Consider the following 13908-nt stretch of genomic DNA (forward strand, 5'->3'; position numbering starts at 1 on the left):
ACTATGAGCCGACTCTTCGAGTCATGTTATATGACGAAGAAGCTAACTTGGAGGTCATGCAGCTGGCATTGGACTCACCTCCAGAGCGCAGGGGCAATGCTGCCTTGCGCCATGAGATTTACCGTCTGAGAATGACACGGGCTTACAACAAAAGAGTACACAAGCGTCCTCTCAAAGTGGGGGACTTTGTGCTACGGAAAATGGAGGCAGTCGGTAGGGAGAATGAGCAGGGAAAGTTAACCCCAAATTGGGAAGGACCCTACCGAATATAAGAGGAAGTAAGAGACGACACCTACCGCCTAGAAGAACCAGACGGCAGGAAGTTGCCTAGAACTTGGAATGTAGACAACTTGAAAAAGTACTATTTCTAAGTACGAATGTAAATACCTCAAATTTTGTCATTACAAACTTTGCTAATGAGAATATGCCTTCATTTCCAAACTTGTCTTTTTTACTATTAGTGTCGCCTGTACAAAATACAGACGGTCAATGTATTTGAATAACGTCTGTCCCAATAACAGACGTCCCAACCCCTCTGAAGGAGCCGACTGCTTTAGAGCAGTCGTTTCTACGAAATTCTTTAAGTATTATGTTAACACTTAACGAATATTTGCTTAAATCTTTAAAAGGCTTAAGGCCGGATAAAATCATTTTGAGGCCAATGTTCGGATATTAAGAAAAACAGATAGAGGCCGAATGGTCACAGTCTGCTCCAACATGAGTCAGATAACCGGCGACGCCCATTCGGGCGAATTCGTCGAGGAGAAGCATCTCCCATTTGGGTGGCACATTACTCTACAAATACATCAAGCGACCCTACCGAATGCTAAGGCAGCATTCACAATCGTTTGGTTTAATCGAAAGTGAAATTTAAAAGGCCAAGAATTTTCTAACTGTTCTAGCATAGTCGGAAAGGGTCACTATTTCATAAGTAGAGGCTATTGAGGCATTAGGCCGGATGCGCCTGTTTTTTCTCTGGGGCAAGACAGGCAGAAAACTTTTACTGATCTACAAGTCAACTAATGAGGCCCTTGGCCAAATACGCCTGTTTCTGCCCAAACGCAGGACAGGCGGACTATTACTTACCAAGAAAACGAGCTAAAATACTTAGCAGAGTAAAAAAGAGACTTGTGGGTCGGATGCGTCTGCTCTTTGCTCTTGGGGCAAGACAGGCGGATTATTCTAAAGTAAAATTAAGATAAGTTAAAACTTAGCATCTTATCTCGTCGAGGCCTTAGGCCGGATGCGCCTGCTTTTAGCTCTTGGAGAAAAACAGGCGAGGGATTTCTTTTTAACAAATTTGCTAAGTCAAGAATCTTGTATTTTGTTTGAGCCAATGGCCGAATGAAAATAATTATTCACTCGCTCCGGATGGCCGTCTGTCGCGTGGTTTGGGGCAATCACTATAGTGATTGATTGACTTAGAAACCATGTATACTCTTCTAAGTATAAATAATTTCCAAGTCAATCAATCCACTCAACCGAAACCACTCGACATGCGTCTAGGGGCAAGAACATTCGCATGGTATATAGGTTATAATACTGAGCCAAAAAACATGCAATAATTTTTTTTTAAAAGAACAACAATATGAATAACTTCAGCCAAACGGCCGAATGATTTTAGATTAATAGACCCAATCGCCACCAGATGACTGGGTAAGATTGTTTGCTGGCCACGCTAGAGAAATTGTCAAATTACCCGACCCCTCGGTCGGTAAAGATACATGGATACTCGGCACGCAGGCCGGAAGATGAAATGTATGGCCATTCGGCCGCAGAAATAACTACTAAAAAGTTTTAAGGGGCAGAGGGATTATCAGCATTGGCAGCCGCATCATCAGTTGTCGGCTGCTCTTCATTTTCATCATCCTCCTCTTCCCCGTCTTCGTCCCCAGAGGAGCCTGAAGAGGAGTCGGCCTCATCGCCATAAGCGTCATCCTTGTTCGCCTCCTCTTCAGCTTGGCGAAGGAGTTCAGCATTGAAATCCTCGTTTTCTTGATCAAACTTAGATTTCCAGATGCCAAAATCAGCACCCGACTGTACCGCCTCGCATGCCGTCCGCATGATGGTATCGTAGTCTTCCATCATTTTTTTGACAAGGGCCTGCTTCTCTTCCTCAGCCCGGGATTGGAACTTGGCCTTCAGCTGCTACTGCTGGTTCGCCAGGCGCCCCTCCAGGCGGCCAACCCGCTCCTTGGCCCTCTCGGCCTCTTTCTTGGCCTCTTGAAGAGGCTCAAGCTGGCCTTTAACTTCGGCCTTAAGGTCATTGATTTTGGAGCGGGCCGAATCCAAGTCCTTCTTCACCTGCAGGTTGGCGTCCGCTTGGGAATACATCATATCAAGGTCAGAAGCTCATTCTGAGCAATTTCAAATTGAGCTCGGTCTAAGGCGGACTCGGCTCGATCTTTAGCGGCTGTTACCTCTTTAGACTTTTCCTGGATTGGCCTTCTTAGCCCCTGGACGCGCAGCATGGCCTGGAAATGAGAAAAGAGTCGAATGGTGAAAACCAGTCGGATATGTGCTTAAATATTAAGGAAAATTTAGCTAACTTTTTTACCTCACAGAGGTTCCCCAAGATGGAATCCAAGTTAAGGGTGCCGACTCCTCTCACGGACGCCTTGTCCTCTGGATCGAGCGACCGCAGCATCTCCTTTGCCATCTGGACGACGGTCGGCCTTTGCACAGGAGTTGCAAAATTATAAGTTAGTCAAGAAAGTTCTAAGAAACTATCTTGATACTGGAATTCAATGAAGATGCGGCTCATACCGTCCGGATCAGCCTCCTCCTCCTTCCTATGACGCCTCTTCTCTCCTGCTAAGCCGACAGCAGTGCTGGGTTGCTTATAGCCACCCTTCGATGCCTGAGTGGCATCCGGTTTGCTGACCTCCCTGCCAGCTTCGAGAGTAGAGCCGTCCTCTCTCTTGGGCTTGTGAGCGACGTGCTTCAGGCTCTTGCCCGATGCACTCACATCACCCGCCCCTGTTTTTTGAATTTTGGGTTGGGATTGCTTGGAGGGAGAAGGCCTGGTGGAAACACTCTACATGAACAAAAAGCAAGGCATCGGAAAAGCAGGCGGGCAAAATTTAACCTCTATTGAAAAAATATACCAAGTGTCATAAACAGCTACCTTGGGAGTTCCGACTGCTTTCTGCTCGTCATTCGCCCTGTTAAGGACGATGGTGTGGTACTTTGTTGCAGAGACGGCAACCGGCTTCTTTGTTGCCGAGAGCTTTTCCATTGCTTTTTTCTGCACCAAAAAGAAGGAGTTAGGCTTTATAAACATACACTGAAAACAATTTAAAGTTTGCATAAAATCAGACGGCCGACTACCTCTCGGCATCTCAGAGCTTAGACCACAAGCGGCCAAGAACACCCCATCTTCTAGCCACTTGTAAAGGGGAATGTAGCTCTGGGGGACGACTATTTTTTCCCCATGCTCGTTTGTCCGAACGAACACTTTGTACAGACCCCGGTCAAAAATTTCCTCCTAGGCCCGCCTAGGGAGAGGGGGCAAGGCGCTCTTGCCAGCCAGGAGGGGCGGATCCTTGTTCCACCGATTGTATTTTTAGTTCAGTCGGCTTTCAGAGGAATGGACAATGTATAACTTTGTTCTCCAGTCCTTCCATTTGTTCTCTTTGCCGACTGCCATCATGTACCCCTTGCAGGTGGTCAAGGTGTACCAGCCTTCGCCGCCCTTGGCAGGCGCTCGGCTGAGATAGTGCATGTGGGCGAATGCCTATAAGCTGGGATCCACCTCCAGCATTTCACATGCGGCAACGTACCCGATGATATTTATCCATGAATTTGGGACAAGTTTCCAAATACCCAATTGGTATCCGTCCAGTATCCTCTCCACGGCCGGATGGAGAGGGATGCATAAACCAGCCTGAAGGACTGCCTCGTAGCAGCCGAAGGCTTTGTCCTTATAACAGGCCAGGGAGGGCCAGGTTACAGTATCCTCCTTGTTGGGAACGGACAAGGAGAAGCCATGCCCCATTACGGTCTTGCGCCTGAAATTGGCAAGACCGGATGTCATGGAGGTCCGCTTGCTTTGCGGAACATGGTGATAACAGTTTCTATTTTTGCTCGGGCTTCCTCTGAATTAACTGGGGCGCTATCAGAAGATGACGAGGCCGAATTGTCATCGGAGCTATCCCCAGAGATAAGGGACTGCCGGCTAGGGCCAACAGGGTCCTCCCCTAGTCTCTCCTCCGACGCCTGTTCTGAAGGCTCGGCCTGGTACTGACTGTCGGCCTCCCGCAGTATAGTATCACTGGGGGTGCCGCTTGAAGAAGGGGGAGAGTAGTAAGTTGGAGTTTGGGGAAGGTCAGAAGAAGGGTTTGGGGGGTGCTCAGAAATCTCACTAACTAGCACCCTAATGGAGCCGTCTGAATTTGGAGTCTCACTGTCCGAATGGTAAAAGGAACCATCTGGCCTATATCTCCTTGTTGTTTGCTTTGTTCGAGCCATCGCGTCCTGAAGATGCAAGAAACTGTCGGATTTGGAGATGTACTTAAAGGAAAGTTCTCGAACGAGCATTCGACACTCCTAGTTCTAGATTCAGCCGTCCCCGGTGACCGGCTGATCGCTAACCTAGGCCGTGTCGTGTACGTTTGGGAAACCATTTGAATAAATGAAAAAGGCAAGAAAAAATAAAAGAAAAGAGCAGGCGGTTACCTTAGAAGAAGGTATTTGAGACGCCTGGTTGGCTGAAGCAGTCGGACAGGAAAGCCGGGTGACGGATGCTTGACAAAGTTAGGGTCTTTGAGAGTCTTTGAAAGTCAAAAGTCGAGAGATTCTCCAAGATTCGCAAAGGTGTGAAAACGAAAATGAAGTCAACCCTCCTATTTATAGAAAGGGGAAACCCTAATTTTTCCCCCCAAAAGCAATTTGAAAATCCAACCAGTCATAAGAAGACACCTGTCACAGGTTCCACGTGCAATGCATGTGACCCCTGTGAGGGGCAAATGATTTGGGTATTTTTACCCGGCCAGGTGGCCCAATTAGAAAATGCCATGTGTCCTCAGTAAAGGTGTCATTTGGACCTATGAGATGATGACACGTGGAGGGCAGACATTCCTCTGCCCTAAACAGACTGATGATCTAGCATGGACCAATCAGAAGGCGACGCGTGTCACCCAAAAAGATGCCCAAAGGCATTTTGGGCTCAGTGACACGTGTCACTTAGGCATTGCCTCTGGAATGGCGGCCTTCAAGGGCCCAAACCTTGAGGCCCGTTTTGCGGCGTGACCTAATCCCTAGGTCACCAGATCCTAGGGAGGGCACACTTTCCAAAAGAACCCTACAAATAGGGACATTCTTACATTTATGACGAGACATAATACACACGCAATACGAGACAACACGTCACTTTTGCATTTATTACAGAGCTGTCGTTTTCAAGGAACAGACAACACTTTACCTGAGCTTGGAATCCGAGCAGATAACTTTACTTCCGCAGTTTTATTACCGAACGTTTACTAACTTAATCTTCGGAGGCGGACCACCGACCATCCGGCGGTCCGTTTGCTTTGCTGGTACAGGTGTCCGTTGCTGAACCCTGTTTCAGTGTTGTAACTCTCCCAAGGGACAAAAACCCCCGAAACACTTTTTTTTTTAAAATAAAAAAATGAAAATATGATAGAAATGATTTTCCTTAATATAGTTAAAACGAAAAATTAATTCCCCTTGTGCATCAATTATAAAAGAAATTCTCAAATAATTGTCCATCATTTATTAAACAAATTCTCAAATAATTGTTCACCTAGGATGGATTATAAAGGGGTTTTTATTTTGATTTAGAATAAATAGCTAACATATTTTTACACTTCACATTGCATGTTGGTTAATAGGTTAGTGGTAATGGTCGGCAACAAACTTTCGTTACATGTCACATTCTTGTTGATTTATAGGTTTATGGGTTAATAGTATGTAAAAGTTGGGCCTGTTCTCTTCAGCTTAATTTCAGTTCAATTCAGTGTAGCTCCAATTAATTTTGTTCAGTTCAGTTTCTAATTTCCTCCTCACATAAACAATTCAATTAAGCTCTATTCAGTTTAGTTCAGTTCAGCTCTATTCAGTTCAGTTCAGCACAGTTCAATAAGTCAGAACAGTTACACATGAATAAAGTTAATAAAGAGTACATGTTATCGGATTTATTATACTCCGTAAATTATTAAGTGTGTGACCATAATTATTGTTGGCAATTTAGCAAAGTAAAAAAAGTATGAACATTAAATGTAGTGTGAGCTTAATAAAAGTTAACACGGAGGATTAGTGATTGAGTATAAGGCCCCGTTCACTTCACCTTATTTTTGCTGAACTGAAATTATTTTCACTTAAACAAAATTATATTTGCTAAACTTCAATTATTTTTACTGAATTTAAATTAATTTTAGTGAACTGAAATTATTTTTAGTGATTTTCTATTATAAGTCTTCTTCAAGATAACTGAATTTTACTGAACTAGACTTATTTTTACTGAATTGAAATTATTTTTACTGAAATGAAATTAATTTTACTAAACTGAACTTATTTTTACCGAACTGAAATTATTTTTACTTAATTTCATTTTTTAAGATGAAGTGAACAGGGACTAACACACATTTATATTGCTAAATTATTTTTTTAAGATGAAGTGAACAGGGTCTAATAGTGGGCCTACTAACTTTTTGAATCACACAGATTTATACTTATTTCATATAAACTTATCATCCTGAAAATCTCTCTTCTATTTTTGTTTTTCTTTCAATGGTCTTCCTTTTCAATAATGTCCTTTCTATAGGGCATGAGAATTATTCATATATAACATGTTGGCAGACAAAATTGCCAAAAAGTTTTATACAATTTGCAATTAGGATTGCTTTACCTATAACAAATACATCTAAAAAACCAATAGAGAATATTTGTGGGTGAAGTTAGACGAAGGCCCAGTTCTATTCACCATACAAAAAATATATTAAGTAAAAATTATTTCAGTTCAATAAAAATAAGTTCAGTTCAGCAAAAATAATTTTAGTTCAGTAAAAATAATTTCAGTTTTCTTAAAGAAGAATTATAATAGAAAATCAGTTTAGCAAAAACAATTTTAGTTCAGTAAAATTAATTTAAGTAAAAATAATTTAAGTTCAGCAAATAAAATTTTGTTTCATTCGATTCAGCATAAATAAAGTGAAAAGAACGGGGCCGAAGTAATAATTCAAAGCTAGAAAGGTGGTGAATAAAAGTTGATAATAACTATTTTGACGATAATGATGGCAACAATGGCCACCGTCACGGTATTTGTCATGTAATGAAATCTAGGTTTCTTTTAAAGGATTTATATGTTGGTTCTCATATTACCTTCTAATTTAAAATGTTCGATGGAGTTGATCACAACTATCCCAACTTAGAAAAATTTACTCCCATTTACCTCGAAATAATATAATTCTCCGAAAACCTTTAGTGTTTTTCCATAAAGTTAAACTTCAAAAGCAACTTATGTGATGAATCTCACACTTTACAAGTGGAGCAAAATCACAAGTGGTGGTACACATACAAAGCTTGTATGTGAAGGCCCACATACAAAACCAATGGGTGTGTGCCATGTCAAAAGTGAAGAAAAAAAAGAGGGGGAAAAAAGAGAGGGAAAACAGGTAAAAGAGAGGGAAAAGAGGAGGGAAAATTGGCGCCCTCAAGCGTTGGAGGCGGGAGATTTCCCTTCTAAACTAGTTATTGGCTCGGGCGATGTCCCGGGTCATTATAAATTTTTTTACTTTAATTGAAATATATATATTTTGGATTGTTTATCATTGAAAGCTTAAGTGGAGGTTTTTTTTTTATATATTTATTTAATATGATAGCTTAATTAGTTTATTGCTTATATGAGTTGGTTTGATTATAAGAATAATTTTTTTACATTAAAATCATAAAAATATTATAAATCAAATCTTTATAAATTTGATGTCAAAATATATACTACTTCATAATGCACAATAATCTTTTACTCTATGATTACAATTTTATGAGTTAATGCACAAAATAAAAATGGAGTAATGTTTAATTTCTTACTAACTTTATTATTATGTAATTATTAAGGAGTTATAATCCAAGGGAAATTGTCATGCATATGAAGAGTTTATTAATTAAGCTTAACATTAATATATGAAAGTTAATGCATAGAGTTTTTCAATAATTAATGCTATGGTATGATTTGGCGATGACACATCATATATTCATATGCCAAATGGCAAAATTGTTAACACATGGCAAAACATCATGTCTTGCCATGAGTTTTAATATATATATTGATTGGCGCAGCTCTTCCTTTGTAAAGTTTTATAATTTATTAGTAACCACACCGACTTTTGTAGTATCATCATCTCGACAATTATTCATGTGCTTCACCTTATTTAAATGATGGATTCTCTTGTTTCACGTTTAATTTTTTTTTTTTAATATCTAAATCTGCAATTCATGTTACATTTTGTTATTCCGTGAATTATACCACAAGCAAAACAAAAATATGGCAATATTTCATACTTAAATTCCACCTTCACTTCCTTCCCATGTTTATCTTTAATCCATTGATGTCGTCTAAGAGGTTTACGAACATCAATCATGATTCAAACTTTTCGGAAACGATTTAACCCAAAAAATCGTCTTCGATTTCTAAATATTCCCCTAATCCCGTTCTTAGGGATTTTATATCTTCCGATGCACAATTAAAAAGAAAATTGAAGACTCTAATCCAGAAAGGCAAGTGCGTTTAGGGAATACTTTTGGGTTGTTTGTCCCCTGTAATTTCCTTCAACATCAGAAGGTGGTTCTCCCAACATCATGGTAGTCCATTCAGAGCTTTCTCCTTATCCCTACCCTACAATAGAAGAATTGAAAGGCATGGAGATTTGGTCCAATTGAGCGAATAATCAAATTTGGTTTTTGGGTGGGAGTGGGCCCCATTAAGTAAGCCAATGAGAAGCTGCCAGCAAGCTTTGTATGTGGGCCTACACATACTTGCTTTGTATGTGTAGCCTTTTTGCAAAATCGCATAATGGGTAAGTGGAAACATTGTGCTACTTCACTAGAAGTTCTTCTCAAGTTGGTCAATTCTACATTGGGTTTGGAATTGAAGGTTTACATTCTATCATCATTAGCATCTATTAATAGACAAATTGGTTTACATTCTTCTCAGGTTTACATTCTATCATCATTACCCCACTTTTTATCTCCTTCCAACGTAAAAATGCAAAAGAGAATCCTTTATACAAGTACTAGATTAGGTCCCGTGCCATGCATGATTAATTTCAGTATTATTGTCAACAAAAAGTATGAACTAAATTATCAAAATATTTATTAAAATGAAACATATTCATGAAAAAATCGATTAGCTAAATATGTATTTTAAAGTTAAACAGTTGAGCGTATGAATATTTTTTGTATTTTTATATATGTGGTAATGTAATAGTGTTATTTTTCTTATTAACTAAATGAAAAATTTTAAAGCTATGTACTAACCCTGTGAATAAATTTTCTTTTTGCACACAAGTAAGGGCCTGTTCATATTTACTTATTTTCAGTTCAGTTCAGTTCAGTTCAGCTCCAATCAGTTCAGTTCAGTTCAGTTCAGTTCAGTTTTATGCATTTTAATTTTTCAGTTCAGTTCAGTTCAGCTCTAATCAGTTCAGTTCACTTCAGCTCCAATCAGTTCATTTCAGTTCAATTCAATTCAGTTCAGCTCAGTTCAGTAAATATGAACAGGCCCTAAGATCACCCTATTATTTCATTCAAAATCATCCAACCTAAAATAATATTATTCAAATCATTATTCCAATAACATCTTATTTCTTATTCAACTTTTCTCCTACTATCAACTCTAATTCAAATATCTATATATTTGAAATTATATTTTGGTACTATATATACATTATATAATAATTAATAGTTATCAATCAATAAGTTATACATTTATTTATTGATGTTTTTACATAGATATATTGATTATCAAGATAAGTTTCTTGACAAAAATAAGTAATAAAAATCTTATGTTGATAATCTATATGATATATTTTTTTCCTAAAAAAATTATTGTTTATTTAATCTTTCTATAATTAAAAATCTAGATGATTGATACACCCATTTGTGTCTCCCCAAAACCAAACCCAGTGATGAGTACCTTTCACGTCAAATCATAATCGAATGAAACGAAAGTGTGAAAAGGTCTAGTGTTGCGGAAAGTTTTATTTCTTTTCTTTTCTTTTCTATTCTCTCTGTTTTTGAAAACTTTATTTTAAGAAAACAGCCAATCCAGTTTGGTTGGTCCATGATATGGGTCCAATAATGGTGTAGTTGGATGGGGCTTGAAAAGACCTTTCCAGCGATATATTATAAGCCCAATTCCGATGAATATTGAGGAAGTTATGGCCTATTTACTAAACTGGGCCCGGTTTGAGCTTTAAGTACGACCCAATGATTTAGGGGAGGGCCTAATATGATTTATCATTCCTAATGCAATTAGGAATGGTTTTGGTCTTCTAGAACATTCTAGAAGGTCTTATCATTCTTAATTCAATTAGGATTCTTCAGAGTTTTAATCAAGATCAAATAGCATTTTTGACTGAAATTATATTATTTTATCTTTTAGTACGGTAAAATTATCAGAATTTCGAAAACGCATTAAAATCCGGTTTGGCGTCCAACCCCAGGCCTTGGCGCTTGGAACCAGGTTTGGCGCCAGACGCCAGCCACTGGTCCTGGCGCTAGCCACTGGTCCTGGCGCCAATGAGCCAGGGCTGGCGCCAAGTTAGTTTTTTCGATCTTCAGACTCTGTTTTGATAAATTATTTTTTTTGGATGATTTTCTCTATAAATATCGTATCAAAAACTCCGTTTTGGAGAATAATCATCTACATCTATCATTCACCAATTCTTTTTATTCTTAAGTTCTAATAAACTCCGTTTTCATTCATCAATTTTCCTAATCTTCAATCCTCTTCATTCATCAATTTTCGATAACATTGATCTTTCAACATTCTTTCTAAACTTTGCCCTTTAATACAAAATTCCGCATTCACAAGATCTTGATACACCTAGCCATATTCGAAGTTGTCTTCGCCCTAGACGTGAAAGGTTTTAATTTCTCAGGGTTTGGTCCCAAATCTCTCTTTCAATTATTTAAAATAATTGTTTTGATTATTATTTTCCTTGAAGTTACTAACGTGTGTATTTTGTAATTACAAAGAGGTACGAGGCATCCAAGTAAGTACTTTAATTGGTTTAATTGATTTATGATGTAGATATCATGCTTAGATTGTTATTTATGATTCCTAGTATCATGTCTAGGGTATCTTTAATATTAAGTATGATAAAGTATGATGCTTCCTATGTTCTTTCTAATATTTATGTTTATGATTATTTATGATTATGATTATTTATTATGTTGCTTGATATGCATATTATTTTATATTGTTATTGCTTGATCACCTTTTATTGCAGGTTAAAGGGAATTGGTATTTGCAATCACGTTTAATAAGATAATTATCTTGTTAGGTTAATTGTGATTATAATTCAAGTGATCGCCAATAATAGTTTATTTGTGCATTAATATTCAACCAACATAGATTAAACAGGTTTAGGGTTAATCCTATTGATTGCATGTTAGTCAGAAAGCGCACATGAATACGAGCAGAATAAAGTAGAGGCCTATTATTAGGGCAGATTCGATCTCTTTTAGGTTGGATTTGTACCTTCATCCCCGAACCCTTATTTGGTTCATGACCTTATGGAGTTGACGATCTTTTGGATCGTTAAGGGGTGTAACCTTCACCTCGTGAGCGGTTTACAAGTTCCTTAAAAACTTGTTGGCGACTCTTTTGCTCTATCTTCTTCCCTTTTGGACGCCACCATACTTTAGTATATGATTACAGTGGGGTTCAAGCTAGTGGGATTTTAAAGGCTTGAAACTATTCTCTACAGTTTTTGGCGACTCCGCTGGGGAGGATTTCTATTTTAATTCCTGAATTTGTTTCGGCAATGATTTAGAATGAGTGGATGAGACTCGAAAAGTTCTAAGTATTTCATGTGCGTAATTTTGATTAACATTATTGTCATATGCATAAAAAGGTTCTCATTGGAAAGACCATCCGTAATGAGTAAAAAACATAAGGATTTTACACGTAGGAAATTTGAGAAATGTCTTTCAGAACTAGGACTGAAATAACACCGCGCGAAACTGAATGATTTTATTGAGCATAGAAAGCTGCTGAGGCATGTGGGAAGTAGCGTCAGGGGCCAGAGCTTGGCGCCAAACTTTTAGCCGTAGCGCCAGACGCCAGTATTGGCGCCAGGCGCCACAGTTAAAAGTTGGCGCCAGTCTCTGTTTGCTGGCGCCAATTTCCCCCAATACCGAGCCAGAAATATGCGTTCTAATTTCGACCGGTTTTTCGTATTGTTTGCTCGATCCTACTTCCTGATTGATTTTTTTTTTTCTCACTTTTCTGAAACCCATATGTGTTCAACATATGGACATAACCCTCTGGGAATTCATGCTCTATCTACCCGATTGAACGCTCCTGGCAACAAAGGGTACATCTGAGAGGTTGAATTCACCAAACCATGGAAGTGAGTTTTTTCTAAAAACTCACGGTGTCCTATCCACACGCGTTAACCCTTCACGGTTAGGCTTCTACGCAGTGAATCTGGACAATTAACCATAGACTCTATTTGACTAAACCATATCCCGAACTTTAGAGAACTAGAGCCATGGTTAGGTTGCGAACTCATTGCATCATATTGTGCCTACTTGACTATTTGTGCATTATTTGTTGTGCATATATATTCTATGCTCCTCTTAACCGTTTGTTGATTTGTGTTGAGATTATAATGAATGACTTAAAGAACTTTGCCTAATTAATTAATTAATTAATTGATTTGAGTCAATAAAGTTTTTTCTTTTTTTTAATCGGAATTGACCTAGTACGACTTTAGGCATACCCCAGTTGACTAATAATACCGAAAACAGTCCCAGACCAAGGCTCCAGTATTGGCGCCAAAGTCTGAGCTGTAGCGCCACTATATGGTGTGTAGCGCCAGACATTTACTAAAAAGTCTGGCGCCAATCACCATATTGTGACGCCAGTCCTGTCGCTTGGCCGACAGTTCGGATTATTTGTCGAGTCATCACCTAGGGTCTAATTAACCAGTTTGCTAATTAATTCGGTTAATTTTTGCTGTCAATAACACCTTGTCGAGTCATTAATCGAGTCTTGGTCACATAGTCTAGCCACATGGTCATGACACGAGTCTTAACGCACCATCTACACTCACTAGTCTTAGCACACACCTTGAGTACACATCACCATGGCCATGTCTTAGTTTCATGCATGAGTCGGTCTTTTCCGTCATTTAAGTTGGGGGGTACATTCTATTCCTAATTCTTCATATCCCTCCACCTCCATCATCTTTTTCTTTTTTTCACATTTTATTCCAATCTTTCTTCACTTCCTCCATCCACTACATGTTGAATAAAGTTTGAGTCAAATAATTAACAATAAGTATCCCCAAATTCCTTTTCCACAGTACTTGGTCGAGGAGGGAAGGGCGATTAATCAAGGACAACCGCTTTATTCAAGTCTCGCTTTTTGATAAACCGATTCTTCAAAAGAGGAAGGCTAAAACGATAATGGCAACTCAAGAAGAAGTCAATGAGCTTAGGAACCAATTGGTTACCATGACTGAAACACTGAAGCTCCTCACACTTAAGGTTGATGATCCCGTGAAGCAACAACAGATGGATCTCATGCAAGAGAGTCTGAGAAAGTTATCTAGTGACTATAAATTTCAGGGCATGAGCTCGCAAGGGGTCTCGCTGGATAAAGAACTTCTTCCGCATATGTTCAACGCCACTGACATCCCTAAATTCAAGGCAACAAAT

General features: G+C 38.9%; 1 protein-coding gene across 1 annotated transcript; it reads right to left on the bottom strand.

The window, feature by feature from the left end:
* Positions 1 to 2707: 2707 nt before the first annotated feature.
* Positions 2708 to 4470, bottom strand: LOC110716124 (immunoglobulin A1 protease autotransporter-like). The gene is made up of 3 exons (XM_021894757.1): positions 4072 to 4470; positions 3108 to 3247; positions 2708 to 3023 (listed from the first exon to the last, which is right to left on the bottom strand). Exons 1-3 carry the CDS (start codon positions 4468 to 4470, stop codon positions 2708 to 2710), a joined length of 855 nt encoding a protein of 284 aa, XP_021750449.1.
* Between the last annotated feature and the right edge of the window lie 9438 nt (positions 4471 to 13908).

This window comes from Chenopodium quinoa, unplaced genomic scaffold (genome assembly GCF_001683475.1).
Source record: "Chenopodium quinoa cultivar QQ74 unplaced genomic scaffold, ASM168347v1, whole genome shotgun sequence".
NCBI lineage: Eukaryota > Viridiplantae > Streptophyta > Magnoliopsida > Caryophyllales > Amaranthaceae > Chenopodium > Chenopodium quinoa.

Bases quoted from the DNA above. Each gene is read 5' to 3' on its own strand.
- LOC110716124 (XM_021894757.1), bottom strand. From the start codon at position 4,470: ATGGCTCGAACAAAGCAAACAACAAGGAGATATAGGCCAGATGGTTCC. The intron at 3,248-4,071 runs GTTATCACCATG...TTTTTGGTGCAG, and splicing joins CCCGAGCAAAAATAGAAACT to AAAAAAGCAATGGAAAAGCT. The intron at 3,024-3,107 runs GTATATTTTTTC...TGTTTCCACCAG, and splicing joins GTAGCTGTTTATGACACTTG to GCCTTCTCCCTCCAAGCAAT.